Genomic DNA, 27,677 nt, shown 5'->3' on the forward strand with positions numbered 1-27,677 from the left:
CTTGGGAGTTCAAGGGTTAAAGCTAACTGTTATCAAAGACGCCAAAGGTGGATTTGAAGAATCTAGTCATGACTGTTTTCACTTTCACACCGTGACAATATTTCCTGCCAATAATTCATACCCAACATGTCGCTATATATTGTATAAAATATAAGTTTGGGGAAAGGATGGGCTCCTTGGATACTGAAATACCCATTATTTTTTTCCATGAGGCACTTAAATGGCCTTTAAAACTACATTCGCTGATCCAATCTCTATTGTGAAAGACAGCCGGGTTAAAATGGATGAGAGTAACAGATCATTCTCGGATCAAAGACTGAGCCCCTGGCCTCTCTTTGAAACAGAGGCTCGTGAAATCTCGGGGATGTCCTATTCCATCGCGTCCAACCAGCTGAATCATGAGAGGAGAGGAGGATAGAGAAATGGGAGAGAAAAGTTAGCCGTGAGAGAGGAAAGGGGAGCATGAGAAAAGTTAGCTGTAAGGCCAAACCGCGTGACCGTGGAAAACTACCTCTCGTGATACTGGAAAAAAAAAGTTGGACCATTTATCTATAGTAGTGGAGCAAATATTTTTTATTTAAATTTAGTTCAAGTCAAAATAGTACTGATGAAATTTTTATTTGTGAGGTGACCAAACGGACCTAAACCGAAAGCATACAACAGTAGTAGTGTGACGCAAAACACGCATATTATTCAAAGTGAACGGCACGTTAAAACTGTCCAAAACAATCTTCTTTATTTCTACTTTACTTGCGATCTGTAAGGAGATGCATTAAGAGCCATTTAAAACTTGATCTAAAAAAACATTTTTTTCCTTCGTTTGTTTGTTTGTTTGCGCGCTTAGTGTCTCATACTTGCATCTGTTTTGACTTCTTATTGGTTTACTGTATGTTGCCATTTGCTAAGATCGACCACTTTCCGACCTATGAAACTGCACTGAAAACGCCATAGTACCCCTTCTCTCCCGACTTCAGACCATTTAGAACGACAGAGAGAAGACCCCACGGCGTTGTCCAGTCTCCCTAGCTCCGTAGGGTGGAAAGAGGAGAGACCCTGGGAACGATTTTGCTTAATACTTCGTGCGTGTCAATTAACGGAAGTGTGCGAACTAGCAGGTTGTTCAAAAAATAAAACGCTTCCGAAACACAAAATTAACGTCCACGACAAATGACTGTAACAAAGTCTATATTACTGTTCAGAGATTTCCGCGATGTTTTCTGTGCTCTTCGTTTGGGCACTTTGCATCTACTCTTTTCCTTAAATCTCTGTTGGGTTATGTGAGGCATCATCCTTAAACACAGATATAAAAACATCGTGATTAAAAGATAGAAATTTGCCCATTTATTTCTGTATTTTTCAAAAGAAATAGAAATTAAAAAAATGACTAACCAATTGCACCTATAAAAAAAAAGGTATAAAGTTGTATACACATGGAGACAACTACAGATCCATACCTCATCCGGCAAGTTAGCTGCTGCGTCTATTGCTTTCTTCCTGTTTTTTTCTATTAAAACAACAAAAAAAGAGACAAACAGATAAATGGTCTAATCGAGACATAATGTGTTGATTAGACTGGGTATAGCTTTAGAACACTAGAGTTGACTACTTTATCTCTTGAATAAACCCCTTTACCACTTAGAGTGTCTGGCTTTTTATTTCTTCTTGCACACACTTTAGGAATCAAAAGTTAAGGTCATGTGAATAAAAGAAATGATCACCTAATTGTCAAACAAATTACAAAAAATGGGATTTTATGGAGGACATTCCGCGAGCTGACTCTTCTTGTCCACTGTTTCCAGGTTGAATTGGAATTTAGAAAGTTGGCTTTTGTGAAGGGGTGACCCAGAGAAAAACCCTTAGAGCAAGGACGAGAACCAACAAAAAACGCAACCCACATGCGACACCAGGTCCGGGAATCGAATCCGGGTCACAGTAGTGGGAAGGCGTGCGTTCTCACCACCGTGCCATAAATGCTCTAATAAATTCTTTTTGTCAGTACCACAGAAATTGTAAAGAGAACAGTGGGAAGAGTATGAATGTTAACCTTAGGGTGGAAAGGGTCAACAAGTTAAATGGCTCTCTAAAGTTGCAACTTAAACCACAAAACCAATGTAAGGCTTTCCCTCAGTTATGTCACAGAATGCAGCCCTCCCTCTTCAAGTATATCTTGCATTGAAAAAAAGAAATACTACCGGAGCCTATATTACCGAGAAACTGAGTAAGCGAGAACCTTCAAAGCACTTACCGAGAGCAGCTAAACTTTCAAATAACTTGTCGATGTGTTTCCTGATAATGATAAATGAAATATTGATGAATGAATTGGTAAATTGACGGTTTAGTCCGTCAGACGATAAGTCTGTCAATCCGTCAGTCTAGCAATCAGGCAGGCAGGCAGTCAGTAAGACTCTCAGCCTAGCAGTCGAGAAGTCAGTCAGTCAGTTAGTCTAGCAATCAGGCAAGCAGTCAGTACGACTATTAGCCTGGCCGTCTAGCAGTTGGTCAGTCAGTATAGCTACCAGGCAGGCAGTTGTAAAATTTTTAGTCTAGCAGTCTGTTAGTCAATCAATGAGCTTGCGAGCCTTCCAGCCAATTTGACATTCAGTCAGTAAATCAGTCAGCCAAAAGTCAGTTGGTTCTCAAGTTTGTTTGTTATTACCAGTGTTGTGTTTTCTACCTTCAAAAGTACTGATTGTATATGATACTAAGGAAAGAATAATTACAAGTGCCTTGCCTTTTATCAGGAGGAAGATCGACTGCATCATAATAACGACTTCGTCTGCGACTGTTAAATTCAAACCCATACTTGGCTATCAGCTCAAAAGTTGCCTGAAAGAGTTGAAAAGTATCACAACAGCAACAAATATTGGGACCCACACACACAAAAAACACCTAATAAGACAAAGCGATAGACAAACTGTCAAATCTTTGGGGTGTAAAAATTTTACGGAAGTACATAAAATCGTCTGAAGTTATTGGATGAAGCAATGCAGTCTCAGGTAATATTCTGGAAGGATTTCCAAAAGTAGAGATGGAAAGAAACAAAGGCAATCCACGTAAAATTGCAATGAAACGACACTATATCTTACTTCTGATGCACACGTCTAAACTAAGCCGAGCGCATCCCTTTACCTGTCACCCAATATATCGATTGAAGCACCTACACACCTAGAGTGTGACATCCTAGCCAGAAAAATACTGTGACAGTCTAGTGTGACATGCAGCGTGACACTTACCACTACTTTGGTTTTGTCACCTTTCTTCACCGCCAGATTCAGTATGTTAAAGAGACTTGAAAAACTGGAGTGAAATTAAAAAAAAAATTACCATGAAAAGTCCATGTTTCTACAACGTAAGACTCACAAGACACGTAAACCAGAAATACCCTTAAATCTTGCGTTCCACTAATTTACACTCATTTTTGTGTTCAAGAACAACTAATTTTGCTATTCAAATATTCTTATATCAAGTCTTACATTAACAGGTATAAACTTCGATTTAAATACCTATCCTATACATGTTAGGTATGTCGCAAACAAGTTGGCTATGAGGCCAAGCATGATACAACTTAAAATGACATAGTAAGTGAATTTTTTTCCAGAAAAGTCCCCAAGAAATGGTGCCAAAATCAGCACAGAAAATACAGGCCACGATTTTTTGTGAGTAATTTCCGAGTTGCAGGCAAAAAATTAGAGACACTAGAGAAAGGTCTCCACACTTTAATAAAACCTGACCTGACAATGCATAAAGTACTTACTGTGGAAAGGCTTCTACTTTATTGTACATCGCTAAACAATTCCTGAAATAATAGAATCCCTAGTTAGCCTAACATAAATCTGTTTTAAAATGTATATCCAAAAATAGGTCGAAGGTGGTGTCTTTAGGATGGCATGGCCACAGCAACAACAACAACAACAACAACAACAACAACAACAAAAGCAATTTTTCAGTGCTGTAAATGAAAGCATATGAAATTGGGAATAATCATATCATATAACAGGGTACCAAAACTAATTACAGAGCTAAACTAGTTGGAGCAATTCACAATCGGAGCAATCAGAGAAATCCATTTCTTCTATCAAACGGCATTTAGGTTAAAATAAAGAGAACGTGCGGACCCATGTATTTTTTGTGTGTATAAAAACAGCCAGTGTTTTATAGATGCACTGAAGGCCGACGATTTGCCAGCTACTTGTTTCTGAACGGCAGGCCCTTTTAATAAGACTAAGCAGTAATTAAAAGTGTCTGTCTAAATCTTTACTGGCTACTCAATTTCAATGGCTTACTATTAAAATATACGATGTAGAAAAAGATATAATAATAATAATAATAATAATAATAATAATAATGATAAAATAATTTCTCAACAGGAAGCAATCTCCTCCAATAAGTGGTTTCAGAACGGCCCTGTTGAGAATATTATAACCTATGAGTTAGTTTGTAACCTTACCAAGCTTCTTCTAGTTTATCGTTTACAGTGTACATCCGAATGATTAGAGCAATGGTCAGTGGAGGAATACTATAACAGCAAAAATTGAAGATCCTCATTAGAGATTAAAAAAACCTTTCAAACTCAGTTTAGAAGATTCACTTTAACATTAGTGTCAAGAAGTTTCTTTACAATATTCCTTATACAGCTGGAGAAAAAAGAAAGGGAAGTTTGAGAGAAACGTAGAATTAAATGCAATCTTTATAATTCTCTTAGTCTAAAATTCAACAAAAAAAAAACAGACTTAAAGGAGGAAGGAAGTTGACTAACAAGTAACTTCTCCTCACAAATTCAATACATTACTCAACAACCAGGTGATGAGAATACAAAAACACATCCTTGAGAGGCTGTGATTTGCAAAAAAAAAACAATTTTCCTAACTTATTTGCATGCTTATGTGCAACAGCTGGAAGGAAGATTTAACAACCTGATCTTGGGCACACACGGGTTAAGAGAAACATACCTTAGCTTGAATACTCCTACCCAATGTAAAACATCGTGCATGACTTCCAAGTTCTTTTTAAGATCCTAAGATGATGAATGATTTAAAAACACTTAGTGACTTTAAAATCACAATGAAGTCTGACATCTGAATGAGATTACATGGTTTATTTCTTTCTGTGGCATCCATTTAAAAGAAGAAAAAAGAGGGAGTCTGGAGGGGATGAATAAGGGGGCGCAAGAGAGGTCTGGGATAGCAAATTTGAAATGACAGAGTAACGACCTTGGAATCTGATTGCACAGACTATAATACAATGAAAGAGGGAATTATCCTAAGGCCACCACTGGTTTGGAAGATTTCTAGGTTCCAGGCAATAACATTCCCCAGCCATCAAACATAAGGGGGGCCTAGGGGAAAAAAACTTTTTCAAGTATTTCAAATTTTGTACAATTCCTAAGATAATCACTACCACCATTATTTATTGAGTAGATGTTTCTGAATTTCCAACAAACCTCAGGATTGTCAGCTGCAGCAAGGGTTTTAATCAATGCTCTGACTACATTTTCTGAAATCTCTACTTTATACTTTTGCATATCTGTTAAAGGGAAAGAAAACATTAACTAATAAATTCCTGCAATAGTTAGTCTTCCTGTTGGGGAGAAGAACAAAAGGACAGCTTCGACTGACCTTGTTTGAAAATGATAAGAGGTTAAAAAACAATGGAACCAGCAGGAAATCCTTGCAAGAGTTGAATGGTCAATGGAGGGAATGAGTCAGATGCTTAGATGGAGGGAACACAGCTTAGCAATAGACTAATTAATAAGATCTGCTACTCTACTTCTCATTGTTTTACCACTTTACAAAAATTGGCTGCATTTTGAGGATGAGCTATCTAATGCAGGCTGTCTGGCTGCAATAAACTTTCAAGAGGCTCCTCTTGTTCTCAGTTTCTAGTTCAAATTGAAAATTTGGGGTGTAAGTTTTTGAGGGAGGAGCCCAAAAAATGGAACCTGGAGGTTGAAAACTTACCCTGATAGAGTTGTGGAGCAATTTTTGCATTGTGAGTCTTGTACGCCTGGTTCAGAAGGGTGACATAGACATATGATCTTGGTCTAATTTTCTAAAAAGCAAACAATTTTTTAAAAATATTCAAAAAATATGAATGGAATAACAGACCTGCTGTGATGAAAAAGATTTATAGAAAATAAATATCTTCTCTTGAACAGGGAGATTTGCTTTACGTTACAGGCGACAACAATGACTTTTAATGTTTACACCTAATTTCTTCTCTCTTCTGGCACTATTTATTATTTCAAAGGGGGTGTGCCAAAATAGTTCAAGCTGTTTTCTAACAAAGAAAAGAACAAGTGAAAGATGAGTTTATGTAATGAATGACATATGCATACTCTGAGAAAAAGAGCTGAGTGCTCCAAATCGGAGTGAAACCTATAACCATCCACAAAGTACTTTAAATGCTTCAACACTTAGCTTTAAGATAACATCAGAAAAACTGTAAGATTATAAACCAGGGTATTACAATAAAAAAAAGAGACAATAAAAGACAAAAAAAAAGCATGAGTTAAGATGGGGTTGAGTTTGTTACAACAACAGCAAGCAATACATCAAAAGATATAATATGAAACAGCTATCAAACATACCTCAGGTACAATTTCTTTGTAGTACTTATATAGCAAAGGAAATTCCACATCTGATGTTGAGAGGGCCAAAAGAAATGTGGAACTACAGCGGAAATAATGAATGAATGAATGACTGGACAAATGGATGGAGGAGTGAGAAATATCATAACATTAATTAAAGAATCGATCGGTCAGTCAATCTATTCACTTGCCAGTCAATCAATCAATCAATCAATCAACCAATCCCTGAGCCAGTCAATTAGAAAAACAATCTGTCATTCTGATTGATTGGCTGACTGACTGACTGACAAACAGGCTCTTTTGTCTTTTGATTTCATGATCCACTGAAATTAATTGTTCAGTCAGTTCAAAATCAAGCAAATCTTCATAGCTCCTTAGCTCAAAGAATTCAGTCAGACAACTCAGATGGGGTGACAAGATTATCTCTCATGGAATTTTTCCCAGGTGAAAATGATATCACTACATCTGTGTACATTAATTTTGCTTCAGCAAGTCTTCTTTGTATAACCAGCAGTTCACAAAGCAAGGTAACAGTAAGGTCATACTAAATTCTTACTAAAAGTAGTACAGGACTGTTTTTTTTTCTTATACACTAGTGTGTATACTATGGTAGGAATTTTCTTGTATGTACATTAAAAATCTTTCCACAAAAAAATCACTTACTAGAACTGAGAATATTTCACACCAAGATAAGAAACATTCCTGTCTTTCTGCACCAAGTTGTACACACGTATTGCTATATTAGCATCAATACAAAGAATAGCCTTTAAAAAGAACAAATTAGAATCAAATTTTGTTTCAATTATGGTTTTTTTCTTGTAAAAATTTTTTAGGCATCATTTTGTGGTCAAATGGGAAAGACTGTTTGTCAATTCTGAAGTCTTTTAGCAGGCCAGAACTAATACTCCTATGAACTGAGTAACTTGGGCTCTAAATTATTTTCAATTTCTTTCTAATAAAAATGGGAATGCTCTGAAGTCTTTTCATTCCTTATCAAATATTTGTAAACATGAGTGTCATTTTTTAGGTAAAAATACTTACTGCACTCATAGCTGTGTTGAGGAAGTTGCCTAAAAAAAATGTATTTTTTCCCATCAGCTCAAAACAAAAGCAAAATTAGGTAAATTTTCATATACATAAAAAAATAATTCTCAAATCTGAACAATAATGAGGCATAAATAGTGTGAAACCTCAATCATCCATACCTCAATTATCTATTTTTTTTTTGCATTATCTTATCTTCTGATCAACATAAATAATTTTTTTGAAAGAATTATTTCTATTTATAACTGTTCCATGTAGTCACTATTTCCAAAAACCTCTATAAACCTTTTTATTTTGCAAATGTAATCTGACTTATTTTTTTGCCATGGTCATTCCATTAAACCCTGAGTTAACTGTAAGCTAACACCCTAAAATGCAACACTTTCAACCTCTGCCACCTGACATCTTTCAGTTAATCACAAAACAAGTTGAGAAAAAGGATAAAAAATTGTGTCCCTGGCAAACTTGCGTACAGCTATCTTAGGTTTTTCTTTAAATACCAAAACACTCAACAGGCCTAAACACACCAAGAGACTGTGGGGAACTTCCATTACAAATGGACTTGGCAAAGTCCTTTCTTTTAAAGAAGAAAGATATTTGAAATGATTATTACAGCTATTACGGGGTTTGGCAACAGTGGCATGGACAAAATGGACAAATATAGTCAATACTGGAGAAAAACTTGAGCAAAATAGAATCAAGAAAAATGGTGTGTTAGTGGAACCTAAAAAAAGGAAACAAAGTACAAATGTGAAAAAGGACGCAAATATAAGATTCTTCATCTGTGTGAGTGCAAAAGGTCCAGATTGATATATTCAATTTGCTTCTGAGCAATCAAAAACTCTTTTTCTTATATCATGAGCTTATCATGTAAAAGGCTAAAAAGAGGTAGATTTCTGTGGTAGAAGTCTTACTATCTTCTGGATCTATAATGGGTGGGAGATTGGGCAGAGATTCCAGTTGAGTGAGAATTAGATCAAGAACTGCAGGACTTGCAAACATCTTTTTCAATGGTTCTGAAAAGACAAGGAAAAAAGAAATAGTTTCTAAATGGTTAAGAAATTATAATTACAGTGTATAAATATCTTCTATATCACTTTGTCTCACAGACTCTTATTTACCCATCTGTGGGTCTACTTGAATGTACCTACTCATTATAGGAAATGTTTTTGTTTGGTGTTGTCCAGGTATACATTCACAGTAATATCTGTGTTTGTTTGTACACATGTTTGTCTGGCTTTCCATTTTTTGGGTGACCATCAATCTTCTTGTGCCTTTTCATCAGAGTGACTAGAAGAATTGTGGGTTTTGCATATTTCATAAGCAGAAAAATGGAGTTACGCTATTGGTGGGAATATGGTAATTAGAGAAACAACAATAAAAGTAAAATAAAAAGCTTTCATCGATATGATAGGGATTAAAAATGCTGATTTTAAAGATAAATTGTTACTCTAGATAACAGTCCAACTGTCTGTCTGTCTCTCATCTTCTTGTTTCTTCTTTGTCACTAGGTCACATGCCTATAAGCCCTTTTCCTAGCTGTTACTTTACAAGGTTACTGGTCTTCACACCTTTCCTCTTGGATGGGGATGAACTACATACAATCAACACATATTAAATAATTACATTGTACAAAATCTGACATTTACGTTTATTCTGCTTCCTTTCCTTCTTCTTGTTCCAAAATGGCAGGTATTCTGCTCGTAGTAACTGAGTGTATGATTCCAGAGAAGGCTCTTAAAGAAAACATACTTTCCATTAGTTATGAAAAAAATAAGTTTCTTTTACCAAGAACAGACATCTTATTCATTTCAAAATACCCTTTTCATTTTTTTGCTATGTAACAAATAATCTACACCTCACTTAATTAAGCAGCATTTTGCATGTACTGCAATATGACACAGTCTAAAAAATTAAGGAAAGGTTGATGAAAAAAAAAAGAATTAAATTCTCCCTCTTCAGTCTTGATAAATAGCATGAGAGGTACCACCTCTCTTCCTAGATGGAAGCTTGTCAACAGTTGAACTATTATCCTTCCCTTAGCATTTAGTGAAGTTTCCCTAGAAATTTGATGGTACCCTGGATGCAGAGAGGTCCTAATGAGCACAAAACAATGACCTATACTCTGGTTCAAACCCAGAATTTTTATTCTGGGCATGAAATATAACTCAGGTTTAACTGTAAACAAATCAGTGTTCTTTTACTATGTAACTAACAGAAGTGATTAACATGTAACTTCTCCCTATAAAATCCATACAGCATATTCAGCAAACAAGTAATGAGATTACTCAAACTCATCAGGTAAAAGTTCTTATCTTGATCTACACGTAACACCAAATTCTCACAATGAATTGAGAGGAAATTTGTAGCAGCTAGAGAGGAGAATTAATCAGATCTTGGAGGTTAAAAGAAACATGTTATGTGTCTATCCTTGTGACAACAGAGGTATCGTTACTTCTTCCCACTGAAATTGACCCAAGATATTGGGGATAACAATAAAAGGTCTGAAAATAGTCTGGTAAATGTGATTTCAGGGGTTGCAATATATTGGGTAACAAATCAAAAGATTCAAGATGTGTTCCAGTCATGATGCTGGGACCCTCATTGCAATATAACAGAACCAACTTACCTATTCCAAGATCTTTCATGTCTCTCATCAAGGACAGTACAAGCCTTGTCCTTTGTCCTTCTTTAACTCCTACAACAGCAACCCTCATAAGGGAATTGAATGTGACTAGTAGAGAAATACAAAGGAATACCTAAATTAAATTTTTTCTGATTATGTTAAAAAGGAGGGAGATGAGGAGGAAGAGGAAAAATAAATTAGGTAGATAAGAGAATTCAGCAGGATCATATTCACACCCAGGTCATGTTTTTAAAAATTTAATACTAAAAAACCCTGACTGCAATGATGGGGGAAGTACTCAAGGATAGATAAAAAAGAGAATAACTGACTGAAGAAACATGATCAGTGGGCATTCTCTAAAAAATGACATGCACACTACAATTAGTGATGGTATTTATGGTAATGACATGAACAATTTGTTTCAAAGGAATTATTACAGTAAAATAAACTCACTGAGATCAGGAATGACTACAGGTTCTTTAACCATTTCTTTGACAAGAATCTGAAAAAGGAAAGCCAAGATGTCAAACCAGTAATTTAGATTTCACTCAAAGTTTGTGTCAGTGTCAAGGCAAACTTTACAAGATCATTTAGGCTTCAAGCATGTACTTCTGCAAACTTTTTCACAACAAAGGCCAGAGAGATAACCTTCTACATAATGTTCATGATGCTTGGTAAGTTTTTCTGGTTTGCTGGTAGCTAGTTCCAAAATGTGTTTGCTTGAAGTCAACTTCTATTTCTAGGTAAAGGCAGATCTGCATTCTGCAGTCTGTAAATACTACACACCATTGAAAAAAATGTTTACTAAACCCAAATCTGTTCAGACTTGAGACAGCATTTGGAACAACAATGGAATTAAGGGACTCCTTAACCCTTTCACTGCCATGAGCAACCAAAACAGAATTTCTCTTTACGATATCAATATAATATCAAGCAGACAAGTGTTGAGAATAGGGGAAAATATAAAGAACAGGACTATTAGTTGATCTACTACCAAATTCTCCAAAAATCATGAGAATTGTATGGCAGATAGTAAGGATAATTATCTTTTCTTTTCATCTACCTTCAGTTCTTCCTTTAACTGTGATGACATTTTCTCCCATTACAGATATACCTGAACAGTGAAAGAGCTGTACAGTCAGGGTAATATGTACTGACCTGTGCCATTTCCCAATTTTCAATTCTTGAGATTCCCTTTAATAGATAATTGTAGGTCAACAGAGAAGCTGCATATAAAAAAAAAATGGTTTTCATGAGTAAAACTGACAGGTAAATTATTAATTCAATATCTATCAGTTTAATCAAAACTACATTCATTTATTTAATTTATCCTTATAAAATTTGGAACACAAAAATCCAACCTTGGTGTCCATTTGCTCTCATTCCATTGATTAGCATATCAAAGGCTCTTTCATAGGCTCTAAACTAAAAACAGGAAGACAATAATTGTCTCAAAGATGTTCATCTTCAGGTACATATTTTCTGTATATCTTTTAATTGCATTGCAAATACAGAGATTGTGAAAACCAAAACCATGAGAGAAGACACTCCCACAATATAGGTGGAATTATAAAAGCACTTTTCTGTGGAACAATTAACAATTATTTACCAAAGCAGAAGTGGATAGTGGTGGATATTTACTGAGTGGCAAAACTGCTCAGCCTGTCCTGTAGCCATCTCAAGAATTTAAAGCAGGAAATTTCTCAGGTCATGATATGGGAATCTACCTGTCTTAAAGAAATTCCTTCACATAGCCAATAAACAAAAAAGACCTGTCATCAATTAAAATCATTTGAAGTTTAATTATTATACCTTTATCAAACCTAGCATCATAGCTTCATATGTTCGGCCATCTTTGGTTGTCATACTTTTAAACAATCGTTCCGCATAATTGTCACTGCTGTTAAAAGAGACATGAAAATAACTTTTCAGTTCTCTAGAAACATTTTTTTTAAACTTTGTGTTTCAAGTGAGATACATGTACAATGCATGCAATACAATAAATGATCCAGCGTTTTTTTTTTTTTTGTAAAAAATTGTCTTCCTCCTCACCTAAGTAAGGAGACTTCATGTGAAACACCAGCAACAATTTCCAGCCACATTGTAACAGTTTTAATTGCTCATTTGAAAAAAAACAAACAAACAAACAAACAAGAGTATTATAGTACTAACAAATACAACAAACTACTTAAAGAAGGAACAAAAAACAATACACAAAATATATGAATAAATAAACCATTCACTCACTTCCATAAAACAGTAATTGTACCACCATCACCCTATAGAATGAAGTACACAAATTATTAATCAGTTCTTTAATCTGAAAGGCACTACAAGTTGAGCTTAAATTGCAATTTTCATACATGCAAATCAACGTAAGATTATTTTACAATTTTGTATCAGTGGGTATTCTAATTCCAGAAAAAAAACCAGTAGGTTTAAATGGATCACATTAAAATGATAATGAATAAACTGGTAAAACTTTAATGGGTCTGAGAGGGAAACCAGGGGAGGGATACACAACATTCTCAACCCTTTTACTCTCAAGATCTTATTGGTAATTCCCCTTACTTTCTATCATGCAATGCTAATGATGTTAGTTCAGAGAATTTAGTATTGGATCAACTGATCTCCAACTTTTATTTTTCTTTATTCTCATCATTTGTCTGTTTGATGTTGTATTGGTACTGTAAGGAAAAATTCTGTCTTGGCCACTCCTGGGAGTTAAAGGGTTAAAGAAGGGAATGATCAACAAAAATTAAAACCTCAAAAGATCCTTAGAATGAGAGGTAAGAACAGAAATTTTCCTAAATTGGCCAACTGTCTATCTCACCCAACAATCAGTTGAAAGATGTTCTGTTATGGACTTACACTCCCACCAATAAAGAGCACAATGCTCTAAATGCTTTAGACATGGAAACAGAGAACATCAGCTGGTATTTATAAGCATTAGGCTTGTGTGGGTAAAAACCAGGTATACTACATGTGTATTAATTACCTCTGGGTTAATTAGATCATCATCGTTACTAAATGTTTCACTCTCATCCATATCAGCATCACCAGTCTCTAAATACTCTGATTTTTCCTAAAGGTATTAAAAAAAATATTGCTAACAGTTAGATTGTTACAACTGATTAGGCATCACCTCAAACAGCCATTGGTATCATTAATTCAAACCAGTGTCATGTTGCTCTTAAGTTTAAAGGATTCTGGTTTCCATCTGCATATAATTGACTGTGTTGCATCTGCAATAGCATTAAGAAACCCTTACTTCTAAGGTCAAAGTCTCTTCAGCGGATTCAGTGCCCAGTTTAAAGGCAACCAGGTCAAGCAAGTTATTTTGTGTTTCCAGTGACACTTCAACCCCTGAAAATTGTAATAACAAAAAATCATATTTATATAAGCTGAATCATGCATACATTTTAATGGCTTCTTATTTATGAGCTATTGGCAGACAGATGCATAGATGACATCACCATCAATCATTTTTTGTCTTTTTATTATGTAAAACAAATAGATTCTATCAGTGACACACCCATCTCTGTCTCATGTGCAACTTTTTTGTTCATGCAACTTTTTTGTTCATGCAACTTTTTTGTTCATGCAACTTTTTTGTTCATGCAACTGTTTTGTTCATGCAACTTTTTTGCTCTAGAAAGAGGTATAGCAACATGAAATCTATATGTTAATTAAATGAACTGTGAGGTCACATAACCCATATCGCCCTTTTATTCCATAGACTGAACCTTTCTGAGGGGAAAAACATCCAGTGAAGACTGGGAACAAATACTCTTTTGGTTAAAATATTAGGCCAATATGCTGTGAGCTGAAGGGAAGAATTGAATAACCATACTAAGAAAAACATTAAGCAAGGAAATAAAGGGCAAAATAAAGATTGTTACATGTAAAAGGGCATGAAAGAGGTGATTTTTGGCCAATAATTGCATAGCCAAAGACACTCCCATCCATGCTGCATCATACTACACAGTTCATTAAAAAAAGAAGGCCAAGTACTGTATTTTCTCACTTCTTTCATGGCTATTTGTTAATTAAAACTGATCCTCAGTTTGGTAAAACTTAGAACCTACTGTACATTCATCACATGTAGTACAGTACATAGTGAAGTTTTTAACATTTAACATCTAATGGCAAGCAGAGTAACTTCTCAATCAATCACCTATTTCATGCATAATCACTTTTTGGTTAACTTTGACCTGGTGTTATCGGAACACTTAGCTGTTATCAATATTTTCCCAGTGTCTATCTCTCTAAGTGAACTCAACAAAATTTCTTTGAATGGCTCTAATGCATGATGATGTCATTTACTGAAAATTCACTGCCAAGTCCTGTTTGCACCAAACTTTCATGAATCTTTGCCTCTTTTTATGTGGGTATTCATTTGACTTTAGGGTTTGGAAATACTTTACAATTAAAATATGCCAGTCCACACCTTAAATGCAAGGCTTGAGGGGTGAAATTGGGTCAACATAAACATGCATAAGGCCTACTCATTTATAATTAGAGGAACATGGTACAGCAAAAACAAAAAAAATTTTTCACCTTGTTCCTTGAATTTTTCAAAGGCTTGGGCAGCATTCCTGGCACTCTTCCCCTTAATTAATACTGATGAAACAGAATTAGTCAGATAAATATAAATTCAAGTAGAGAAACTTCTAACTCCAGATGCTACTGAAGTTTCAAGAGAAAAGAACACAATAAATAGAAATATTAAACTTTAAAGTGCTTGCAGCTCGAGAGCTGTTGAGAGAAGGAAGCACATTAACATTTACTGTAAGTGTCAAATTAACTGGTGGTTTTCCTCTCTTGGTTAAACTGCATTGTACTGATTTGATTAAGGGAACAGGAGGTTTCAACTTCTTAATCATGATAACACCTTTTATACTCATTTGGTGATTACTTCAATCAATGTTCCAGTACACTTGTTAAATTAAACACAACTTCTGACAAACCTTTCAGTTGATCCTCAGTTTGAACATCATCAACATCAATAGCTTGTGCACCTTCTACTTTCCAAGCCTGGAGTGAGAAAGAAAGCCATTTACAACATTTATACATCTTTACTGTAACTGGCCATTAAAGAGAATTAGATCAAGGTGTGATTTTGTAGAAAAGGTCAACTTACAGGGTTTGCATTCCAAAGAGGAAAAATCCCTGGACAATTTGAGATCACAAACTTAGCAGCTTCTACACCTGACCTCTTGGCCCAATAACATTGATCCTACAAGAAAGAAGAAACTATCAATAGGATTGTTACTATAAATCATAAAAATCCTAACAACTCTTTGAAAAAAACAAAAACAAAAACAAAAACAAAACAGAAAAGCATATCAAAACACAACACGAAAAAGAATAAACCAAGAAGTGAATATATAAGTTCCATCCAGAATAACTTTCTGATTTGCTCATTCAAGTACTGACCTAATAATCATGTACTCAAAATATAAACAAGCACCCTTATCTCCTTGTTATTAAGTTTTTCTCAATTAAGTATTGATCAAAAAATTTTTTGATAAAAGGAGTCCCATAGGCTTTTCCTCCAGGAGACCTGGCCTCGGTTGTTCAAAGTTAAGTTAAGATAACCCAGGGTTAGTGTGTAATCTTATTTCAGATCTGGAAGCTTTAAAAGAAAATTCAATATAATTCTTTCTGCCGACAATTTAATGATTAAATGCTCTTAAAAGAATTGAGGAAATTATCCTGAAAGGGCTTTTGAAAAAAGGGAAAAAGAAACCAGTATTAAAATTTAACCTTGGGTTACTGCTGATTGACCTTTGAACAATTGGGCCCTGTACAATATACAGGTTCAAAGTCCATTTTCACACACAAAGACATTTTAATCTTTTTTTGTCTTTGACCAGGACACTTACATCTACAAGGGGAAAACATACTATTTCCTTTAAGCATACAGATACAATGTATATTTTACATCCAATTCTTTCTCACATAGAGACAGCGAGAGGAGGACATACAAACTCTATTTTCAATCTTTTTTTACCATTAACCTAACAAAAAATACTTACTGTACTTTAGGGACATGTTTTAGTATATGATACAAATTTTCTCAATTTTTAAAAAATATTGGTTCATAAGGATTGGATACACTATGACATTGTAAATTGAAAAAGGAGATCTACACACAATATTGTCATGAAGAAACAGTATCTAACTTTAACCCTTTAACTCCCAAGATCTGAGTGTTAATTCTCCTCTGTAGCTGCTACTCATTTCCTTGTAAATTAGTTATGGGAACTTGGTGCTAGATTAAGATAGCAGCTTCTATCTAAGAAGTTTGAATATTCTCATTGCCTGTTTGCCAGATAATGTAAGGATATTATAGGAAGAAGTTTCATGTTGATCAATTCTGGGAGTTAAAGGGTTAACTACTACTTAAAACTGTACAGTTTTTTCATTCACTAAGTTGCACCAGAAAGTAAAATATAAAATTGTTTTAACCATCATCATGCCATAACAATATCAAGAACAAACCTTCATGATTTTGTTTCTTGGTAGCAAATTATTGTCCTCAATAAACTCAGGATTTGGCATGAAATGTGTCTGAGAATCAAGAAAATGATTTACTGAAGAGTTCAGTCAGATTGTTACAAAAGTTGAGAGGAGGTGCATTTAAAACATTGTTTAATGTTCAAGGTTACATATTTCATCATTTGTTTTCCAAGATTCAAACCACTGTACATGGCAACAAACAGTTTTGTAAGGAGTTATCACAATAACTTGATTACATAATGTTCTGGAATAATTGCAGAATGCAAAAGAAAAATTGTTAATAAGTACTCCCCAAGCATAGAGTCGCATTTGGGCAACAAAACTAAAAAAGTTAATGAAATAAAGAACAAAAATGGTTAATGTAAAGATTAAATGTACACACTGAAAAGCAAGTTTTATAGTATAATTAAAAACAGAAGGAAAATGGTACTCACAGGTCTTACAGTTGACTCCAATGCTCTCAACACAGCTAATGGATCTCTAAAAAAAAGGGAAAGTGTCTGAGAGGATCCACTAAAATTCTACTTACAATAATTGACCTCTGGTTAGGCACTTCAGAAATAAAAAGAACCTTTTCAAATAAAGTGTTGCTTCATGTTTGCATTTAGTTATGATTTGGTTCAAACTAGATGAATCTTTTGGGAATTAAAATCTAAATTTGTTTGGAGGATAAAATTTAAAACAAAAGATAAGTTTTGTACATGTTGTGGTTTAATGCTTTTGACTGGTCTAAATCTTTTACAAGCCACTTTGATTTGTATCCTTCTTTGTTTCAAATCATGCCAAACAATACAACACAAAGAAAAATAAAAATGGATTTGATATCAGAAAAATTCAACCTGAGAAGATAACTGAATCACAACTTAAATCAAGTTTAAACTACTTTAATTTGTACTTAATTTGTTCTAGATGCAATATTATTAAAAATAGATATCAACCCAGTTTAAAATAATTCTGCCCTGATTTCCACTTTACTTACAACATTAACAGTTACTGGGTAGTTCATGTACGAGCTAGTTAGACAATCATGTTAAACTACCAGTAGTCTCAGAGGTCTGAAAGCAAACAAAGCAACTCACCTTTTCCTGGAAGAAGCATATAGAGCTTCTAAATCTAATGAAGAACAGAAAGAAACTACTTTTTAAACTCAGAATCTTCACTTTCTGCATTTTTATTATCAACATGCCATAATTAATTTCACTGGAAAATAATACTCAATAAAATTGAAACCTATGAAAAAAAGCTCTAAATGCACTCATAGTTGAAAGGTGATGTTGTTCAGTGAATGACTTCGGCATACTCAGAAAAAATGAGGTCCAAGTGCTCTCAATGGAAGCTGATCCTATGACCTTCTGATTACTATTTTAAATGCTCTACCAGTAAACTACAGGAGACTCAAATCAGGCTAAGTGGTTTCACCTTTAACTACCAAGATCTCATAAATAATTATTCTCCTTACTGTCTGCCAAACGATTCTCATTATGTTAGTTTGGAGAATTTGGTATCAGATCAATTAGTAATCCAATAATTGATATTTTTCTTCATTCTCATCACTTGTCTGCATGATATTGTATAGATATAGTAAGTAGAAATTCTGTCTTGGTCGTTCACAGGAGTTTAAATGTTAACTAGGTCTATGGTGACTAACTCATAGTCATTTTCAAATTAGTAAAAAGTGAGTACATGCAACTCACACATGGCTTTATCATCTAATTCATCAGAAGATGACTTGGAGGGTGCAGTGCATAGTGGTCTGTGAAGGATAAAAAATGATGCAAATAATTACATGCTAATTCTGCATGTTGTTTGTTGATACATATGTTTAATTCTTTCACCCCCAATATCTCATTAGTAATTCTTTTTACTGTCTGTCACATATGATATGATGTTAGTTTAGAGAATTTGGTATTGGATCAAGTAATAGTCCCCTGATTGATACTTTGTTATTCTCATTACTTGTCTACATGATTGTCTATTGATATTGTAAAGAGAAATAATGTCTTGGTCACTCATGGGTCAGTTTAAGGGTTAAAGTCCACCTTTCCACAAAGAACTCAAAACAACGGAATCTAAGAAACTTGTGGTGGTGAAACATAGACACTCACAGGTTTTCATATGTACGCCTTCGTGTAAACCTCTGAAAAGTTTTAGCAGAGGCATAATCGTCACTTGGCACATTCAGACCAAATGGGTGCAGCTGAAACTATTTTCACTCCAGTCTAAATTACACACCCTATGTATAATGTAGTACACTTCCAAGAAGTCTTATATACACCTCATACTATCAGTGTGACCAGATGACTACCCGGTTAGTGTTTTATAGACAATTCAGTGCGTTTTGAACATACATGTAGCTTTGGCCGTCAACAGGTCAAAGTCAACGAAAATTTCCCGCAACTGATAAGAATTTCCAAAATTATCAGACTAAAGTTTGCCTGATCTGCTAGAATCTGAAAAATCAGCCTTTCACTGCTGCTCTTTTCCATGGTATTCTACACTCTGTAAGTGAGGGTAATCTACATGTTAAAACATAATTATGCACTTAGTCTGCCGCAATTTGACCTCGATCGTAAAATTTCAAGAGGCTTAAAACCCACCATAGGTACATTAGTGTTACCCTGTTATCTTACCTCAGTGCTAGGGGCCGATTTACGCGAATATGTTTTAACTTTCGTGCACAGCGACTACACATGGCCAACGAGGCCGCCATCTTGTGCACTGTTTTTCTCGACACCAGTCCTCCACAGATGAAAATGAAAGATTCACGTGCGGAAGGTTACTGAATTTTGGCTGACCGTGCAGCGGCTCGCAGCGGCTTGCAGCGGCTGATTCTTTACTGGTAAACAAATATCAACATGGAAGTATGTGTAGACTCTGTACAGTCTGCTTTAAATGCTGAAAAAGGAGGTAAGAAATGTTTTAGCTGTTTATATCAGTGTCCTTCTAATTACAATATCACGATACAATCCTCAGATTTCGTTTCAAAATAGCACGTCAGTTCGTTCCCTCTTCTACCTGGATCTAGTTGTGTCTGACAAACCTAAAATGAGTTAGTGCCCCTTTTTTTTTTCATCGTTTCCACCATAACTTATCTCATGAGACATTGGAGAAGTCATTTTTCAAGGATTAATTCACAAACCTGTCGAACAAGTACACCGTATTTTGGCGGTATTACGGTCAGTTGTCACCAAAGCGTGTTACTTAACTACTACTACTACTACTGCTAATAATAAACTTTATTAAAGTGTCGAACCATGTAGCCTGGGAGAACCCATGGTAAAATTTCCGCACAACCCCATACTACGTTATGCATCCAGTTCTGGATAGAGAAAGCAATGACAAAAACAATACATTGCCGTTAGGAAAACAGATTTGTTTTACATGGCTACATAGCTATGCGAAAACTTTACCGAACCCATACTAATAAGGGGACACATATTAGTATAAAATACAATACAGAATTATATAAAATACCATATAGAATTAAAAGACTAAGACATCTACATTGAAATATGAGTATTGAAGTAAAAAAAAGAAAAAAAAAAGGTAAAAATGTCATGTTGAGCTGAGGATACAACCCTTGCAGCCGGTTTCTATTAACTCACCAAGATCTTTGCCACAGATGCGCCTTTTAAACTCATTAAGTGTTTTGGCTGATCTGTCATCCAATGACAGCTTCGCCCATAATTTAGGTCCTAAGTGTCGCAGTGAGTGCCTACCTTAAGTTACAGAGTTATACATAGGAGTAGAGAAATCAGATTGCTTCAAATTATACCTAGAGCTATGTTCTTTAAAAATATTGCAAATATTACTTGGGCATAGCTTATATTTAACTTAATACATAAGAATGCAATGTCATGCAAATGTCTGTTCATCAAATTTGGCAGCTTGGCCCTTTTCAATAATTGAAAATAACTAGCTTACTTTTCATTGTACACCACTCTCAAACCTCTTTCTTGAAACCGTTTAAGCTTGTGCAAATCACTACCTCTACAAAAGTGCCACACTAGGTGGCAGTATGTAAGGTGAAGTAACACAGCTGCCTTATGCAGTTAGAGTTTTGGCCTTAATAGGGATTAGATTTCTTAGTCGCATGAGGACAGCAATTCTTTGACTGGCCTTCTTGCATGCTGAATTTACTTGTTCAGAAAAATTTAATCTGGAATCTATTGTTACTCTATTGTTACTATAGGAAGTAGTGATGTTTATTTGGCATGATGGTTTTTACTGTATGGCTAGGTGGGTGGGGGGATAAATTTGCCTATATCAAACTTACCTACACATTTAGATACACAATCAATTTGCATGCATGTGTAACTAACAGAAAAGAAAATATTACTAAAATCATGAAAACCAACATACAAGTTGCTACCCTATGTTTTTTCTTTCTGCAACTCACTTCCATCCTCTTCTACCTTCCTCCATGTAAGTAAGTAATGACCATTCTTGAAATTTCTGTTAATAAACTCACCAAAAACCTGTTGGGAAGTCCATTAGAGCAAAGGTCAGTTAAATTTAACCAACTGGAGGTCTGCTTCCAGGCATGGCAAAATCCGTGATATTAATTTACTCTTCCATGCACATTGACACTAGTGATGCTACAATATTTGGATTGTGTGTACAGTAGATAGTCTTGGTTATAGGTTGGTCAATGTCTGGGTGTATGGTTGATTGACATGTACATAGAAATTTGGTAGAGAGTTGATTAACAGAGCATTGTTATACACCAATAACAACAAACCAAGGTGCTCTAAATAGCTACAGGTAAACCTTTCAACCTTGTAGCCTGACTTGACAAAGACTAGCAGTGCAGCAGTCAAAAAGTTGTGATCAACACTCAATTGATTAGCCTGACTCTTTCATTGTAAGACAAATGATCGAACATTCATTTTCCATAACAGTTGGTTGACAGTTGCTCTACAGTCAGCTTATCGGTGACCATACCTTCATTGATAGTGGATTGACTTCTCAGTAGAGATTTTAGTTGACTATTGAGACACCAAGACAACTGATTAGCCTGACTCTTTCATTGTAAGACAAACAATCAAACATTCATTTTCCATAACAGTTGGTTGATAGTTGCTCTACAGGCAGCTTATAGGTGACCATACCTTCATTGATAGTGGATTGACTTCTCAGTAGAGATTTTGGTTGACTATTGAGACACCAAGACAACTGTCTTCTACCTGAAGAGTATTACCAAACTATTGGCTGATTATTGGTTAGCTATTGTCTGACTGTGTGCTGACTAGCAACCAATTATCTACAGTGTATTCCTATAACTACGACCTGTAATTATCTACCAATTTGTTAATCAACTCTCAATTAACATATCAACTGATAAATTGACTGTTCTATTGACCAAGGATAATCACCATACATATGATCTGGGTAGTCTTTGTCTACTCACAAAGGTGTATACTTCTGAAAAATTAATGATTTTAAAGTCAGTGTTTAATGATGAACACCCTCAAAGTCTTGGAACAAACCAGCAAAATGATATAACACAATAAACTTTGTGTTAAATAAAATTATTCATGAATATCCTGCACACTTATAACAGAGTAACTTTGCTATCTAATGAGAATTTTTAGAAGAGATGCAGTGGAGTCTCAGAGGGCAGACACGCAATATTTTTAAATACTTAGATTGTTTACCTCATTGAATTCTACCCTATATGGGAAGGGGTTTTAAAGAACAGTGGAAATAAAGCTCTTGCTAGTGATTCTTTTATTACAAATTGTATAGGGAAATTTAAAATTAAATTTCTTGTTTATAATGTCTAAGGTAGAATTTTTATGATTTTGATCAACATTCCTAGCTTTGTGGCTGTTTTATATGTACATGTAGGTGCCACTCGTGTTGAACTGTGCTCCAATCTGATGGAAGGTGGAACCACACCATCTCTAGGCAGGTGAATTTTACCATAATGTGGAGTGGTAGTTGTAAATACTTTACTGTTACCACTCAATGTCTGTGCTTCTCATACATTTTGGTAGTCAATTTTTCTTGTTGGGATCAAGATCTTTTAACCCTTTTTCACTCTTAGATCTCAAGAGTAATTCTTTTTACTATCTGACATACAGTTCTTCTGATGTAAATTCCAAGAATCTGGTATTACAGTAACTGCAATTAAATACTCCCCTAACTGACATTTTCTTTTTATTCACATTGCTTGTCTGCTTGATACTGTATTGATGTAGTGTGCAGAGGGAGTTAAAGGGTTGAAATTCTTTTCCACTTTACAGTACTCTATTTAGTGACAATTTCAATACCTGAAGGGTTATAATATTTGATCATGGGTGAACACATGATGTTCACGGCAACAAATAATAGCAAGAATGATCTCTGCTTTTACCCTCTTTCCTGTCTTAACTTTGATCAACAGTGTTGCAAATTAGCCCAAAATTACATGTTCCTAGTAAAAGCAAATATGTTAACTTAAGTTCAAAAAATGACTGAAAGAAGAAGGAAATAAGTTCCTTTTTTGCTATTCAAGTTTTGCTGTAAATATTGTACTTAACGTCTCCAGTATTTCTAGGTTCATGTTGCTTGTGTGAAGCTTAAATATCTTATTTTTGCAGGAATGTTTAGAATTATCAAACAAAGATCACCAATTCCAGTGTTTGTAATGATAAGGCCAAGAGGAGGGGACTTTCTTTACACTGAGGATGAATTTGAAGTAATGAAGGAAGATGTCAAGATATTCAAGGAAGCTGGAGCAGATGGAGTAGTGTTTGGCATCCTTACAAGGTGTGTGATTGTCAGAAATTTTTTAACTGCAGTCCTCTTTTATGAAGCTATTCAGGTAGAGCTGTATGCTCAGGTGGAATAAACTAAGAAAAACTTCAGTGCTTATAATTTCGGCATTTCTTAATTCATGTTATACCCTAATGTTAGCATTCATATTCTCCTTAGTTTGCTGTGTATATCCTTTAGTACTGACCACTGTCTTAGTGACAAGGATAACTTGTGTGACAGTCAAGAGCTTCTGAAATTGTTGATCATTTCCTTTATTCTTATAACTTTTATATTTGATTCAAGAGTGATACTGTAAGGTCAGAAGTTAGAAGCCAGTCATTCTTAGAGAGTTAAAAGGGTTATGGTGGCACTTCACAGCCAGTTGTACTACTCAGAAAGGAACTTTTATAGACTTTGTGCCTAAACTTTACATTATTAGAATTCTTCAACCAATAAGGTCATGTGCTGACTTTTGCTCTACAACATTCAATTTGTTAAATAAGATTTGTGGGGAACAAAGCTTATAAACAGTGTGATATAATATTTCAAGTACATGTAATTCTAGTTCTTACAAGATGTAGACTTTATCAGCTGTTAATCATTGTTTTAGACATTTGTTTACTATATTTAACAAACAGTCTGTAGGTGTTCATTAATACTTAGCTCTTAATTTATGTAATTAATTTGTTTCTCTGTTGTAAGTTATCAGAGGCAGATGCATGTAGATATTCTGGAAATAAACTACTATTATTATTACTGGTATTATTATTAATATTATGATGATGATTATTATTTTCATTACATCATTGCTTTCATTACATTTAGAGTATTATTGTTGATGATAAATATTTATGTCATCCTTTAGTGAAGGGGCAGTGGACACATTGAGGTGCGAAGAACTCAGAGGTTGGGTTAATTTTTATTATAATTATGTATTTCTTCAATATAATGTGGTAGCATGTTAGTGCAAGTGTCCTCATCCCTGCTATTTTTTAGTAAGCACAATTTAGAGAATCTCTTTATCAGTTTGTGTTTGTGGCAAAAACTAAGTGAGAGTAGGGAGAATTTATAACAAGTATAAAACAGTTGAACTTAACCTCAGATAAAGGTCACTGACCATTTTATAAAGGAGAAAGGAGAAAGGAAGCTTTTTAAGGGGGGGAAGGGGGTAGTGATTCAGATTAGTAAAAGTGAAAATTATGGACTGCTGTGGCATTGGCTACCATGATGAGCAGGTTCCCATCTAGAGCTGGCCATTTCTGGAGGTGTGACTCCATTTATCAATTAAAACCTCTGCTCTTGAGTAAGAAGCACTTTGCAATTCCCTTACTTTCCTACTCTGAAACAATATTATTTTAATTTAAAAAGGTATCAACTTTATTTTATTATGTTTCTCTGAATTTTTGATAATTGTCTTTTCCTCTTTGTTTTTGTTTAGATCTGGCAAGTCCACTTCAAGCTACTTTCCACAGAGGTAGTTCTCTCTTATCTTTTCTTTTCATACTTAGTGTTGAATATTCCAGAGTTAATTCTTTGTAAAGTATCAAATTTTTCATAAGATTTAGACAAGTTACTCAATGTTGGACTGTGTACAGAGGTTTATTTTTACAAACCTAACTCCAATACTTCAATATGTTTAAAATATTGAGTGTACCTGTTAGGAAAAGTAAAGTAAACAAAATAATGTAAAGTAACACATGAAGTTTGATAAACCAGCTTTATTTCAAGCTTTCTGATATATATCTATTTTAGAAGTTTATTGATAAATGTTAGTTTGTTATTGAACCATTTTGGTGGGTCCAGTTGGCTAAAGTTAGAATGTTTTACTTTTTGCAGCTTTTGACATGCTCAAGGATCCTTACACATCTTTAGAGGTTATTATTAAGATAGGCTTTGAGCGTATCTTAACTAGTGGACAAGACTCTTCAGCACTGGAAGGATTACAAACTATAACACATCTAATTGAAAAGGTATTCATGGGCTCCAAGTTCCCTTTTTCCAAAAGTTGCCTTTTGGTGACCTTCAGCTATAAAATGGTTGCTATAGCAAAAAAATTTGGTCACTGAAAAAAAAAATCATCATAATGTACCAGCAAGGACATGCTGGTACATTTGTTAATTCAACCAAACATTAATAGATTTTTCTAATTTTTTCCCAAATCTGTTGGTAGCCAATCAGCAACTTTCACTAAAATTTTTAGTTGCTGTGTATATTTTTTACTTGCCATGGTGAACAGTCTCAAATTGGAGGGCTGTAATGAGTATTTTTTGAAAATTCAGCCAAGATTGAAAGTTAGCAAACTCAAGGAGAAGAAACTTAAACTTCAAAGATAGCATCAGCTGAAAATGTCATTTATACAAAGTAACAGTTTTCTTTGTGTGAGAAGGTATTTAAAAAAGTATACATGTCTTAAATGACATGGATAATTTGAAGTTTTGTCCTTCTTAGGCTAAAGACAGAATTACCATTGTCCCAGGTAGGTTCTTCTATTCACAACAAGTCATTGTCTTCTATTTTATTTTTTGTATGATTCAGTTTTAAGGTACATGTTTTCACAAGTTCCTCTGTTGGATAGCTTATTAAGGGAAATACAGTCCATGAGTTTGACTGGTTGACCTCATAAAAATTAAGATACTTTGATAATTCTATTTTTGTCTGTTTTAATTTATCTTCTGTTTAGTACCTGAAAACTAGCTTGGTAATGTTTCTCACCAATAGCTACGTGTATTTACACAGTAAACCAGTATGAATGTGTGTATGTATGTAGATACAATTTTTTGTCAATGAATTTTGACTTAGTCATCATCATCATGATTACTATAATTATTATTGTAATTATTATGATTTTTATTATTTCATTCTTAACGATTCTGTTTAAGAACCTAATATGCATTGATTTCTGACCTAAAGGGGCACAATGTAGTCTGCTCATTCAAAGGGTTTTCCCCCTACTGTAGCAGTAATATGGTTGCGGCAAGGTTTTCAATTTTTTCCAAGAGGATGTGAAGGATCACCTGTTATTTTTGTAGGTGGTGGAGTAACTGAACGTAATTTGGAACGTATACTACTGGAATCTGGTGCTAGGGAATTTCATTGTTCAGCTCGGCATTCTATACCATCTGTTATGGAGTATAGGAACACTAATTGTCCTATGGGGGGGACCCTGAATCCACCTGAATTTGTTACAAAGGTGGCAAGCTATGAGAAAGTTAAAAACCTTGTTTTTGTTGCAAGATCAGTTATTTCTTGATTTATAACACTAGTTTACATTCTGGTCTGAAAATTTTAGATTATTATTACATTAGATAGATAGTTTATTTATAAAATTATATTGACACTATTGCGCAAAAATTTACACATGTATCATCATTACATACACCTTTAAGAAATATGAACAATACCTTTATGAACTATCCTGTCCCATCATTATTATGTTTGTTCCTTTGGCAAGTGATATGGTGATTAACTGTTCAAATTATATCTAAAACTACACGGGCAAATTCTTGCAAATTCCTCTTATAAATAGGATCCATACCTTTGCACGAATTTTTAAAAAAATTCTACCTTGCCATCTAACAAACTTTGTATTTTATGTCAACAGTTTTGATTGTGTAAGACAGGGAAAACTATACTGTTTCCCTTCATAAAATCCTTTTTAATTTTGTTTATAAAAAACCCTTCTGTATTGTTTGAACTGGTTTCTTTGTACCCTGTTGTAAAGTTACAACATTTACCTTAAGCGTTATGTAGTATGAAAGTTAGAAGCATCATATGCAAAACAAAATGTTATGCGACCTAAAGTTAATTTTACATTTTATTAATGAACCCTACAGCTGCCAAGCTCTGATTTATGATTCTCTTTTTTATTTATATAATTTACATTTTTACGTGAAATAGTGCTATGACACAGTAACAACGTCTCCAAGATAAGATTGTTTTCTTGTCACTTTTTAAGTGGATAATACATCGATATTATTAGAAGTGACGTGTCGTTCATTTCTGGGAAACAAAGGGTTCAGAAGCTCTATCTAAAATTTCTGTCCCTGATATCAAATGTCAAACTTTCACCTTCTAATGCTCCTTTGCACAATACAGTGTATCACATGATCAAATATCACATGCGACACACGTAACAACACACGCGTTGAAACAATC

At 34.5% G+C, this 27,677-nt stretch overlaps 2 protein-coding genes across 3 annotated transcripts; one reads left to right on the forward strand and one right to left on the reverse strand.

The window, feature by feature from the left end:
- Positions 1–551: 551 nt before the first annotated feature.
- LOC113667492 (small ribosomal subunit protein mS39) lies at positions 552–19,561 on the reverse strand. Its single transcript, XM_027183312.2, has 31 exons — positions 19,412–19,561; positions 18,476–18,534; positions 17,861–17,894; positions 17,216–17,261; positions 16,764–16,832; positions 15,400–15,495; positions 15,227–15,293; positions 14,817–14,879; positions 13,528–13,622; positions 13,255–13,341; positions 12,504–12,535; positions 12,069–12,156; positions 11,618–11,681; positions 11,415–11,482; positions 10,710–10,758; positions 10,260–10,364; positions 9,280–9,366; positions 8,545–8,646; positions 7,628–7,656; positions 7,250–7,350; positions 6,587–6,668; positions 5,958–6,048; positions 5,441–5,523; positions 4,950–5,014; positions 4,448–4,516; positions 3,755–3,796; positions 3,234–3,297; positions 2,732–2,826; positions 2,246–2,286; positions 1,455–1,504; positions 552–1,290 (listed from the first exon to the last, which is right to left on the reverse strand). Exons 1-31 carry the CDS (start codon positions 19,489–19,491, stop codon positions 1,258–1,260), a joined length of 2,136 nt encoding a protein of 711 aa, XP_027039113.2. The 5' UTR covers positions 19,492–19,561; the 3' UTR covers positions 552–1,257.
- On the forward strand, positions 19,517–27,503 carry LOC113667495 (copper homeostasis protein cutC homolog). Of its 2 annotated transcripts, none has more exons than XM_027183315.2 (8): positions 19,517–19,688; positions 22,632–22,695; positions 23,366–23,534; positions 24,388–24,428; positions 24,961–24,996; positions 25,359–25,492; positions 25,971–25,998; positions 26,552–27,503. In XM_027183315.2, exons 3-8 carry the CDS (start codon positions 23,368–23,370, stop codon positions 26,770–26,772), a joined length of 627 nt encoding a protein of 208 aa, XP_027039116.2. In that variant the 5' UTR covers positions 19,517–19,688; positions 22,632–22,695; positions 23,366–23,367; the 3' UTR covers positions 26,773–27,503. The 2 variants fall into 2 exon arrangements, with proteins under 2 accessions (XP_027039116.2, XP_027039115.2); XM_027183314.2 differs by having other exon boundaries at positions 19,522–19,688; positions 22,632–22,691.
- Positions 27,504–27,677: the final 174 nt, after the last annotated feature.

Source organism: Pocillopora damicornis, chromosome 2 (assembly GCF_964200805.1).
Source record: "Pocillopora damicornis chromosome 2, jaPocDami1.2, whole genome shotgun sequence".
NCBI lineage: Eukaryota > Metazoa > Cnidaria > Anthozoa > Scleractinia > Pocilloporidae > Pocillopora > Pocillopora damicornis.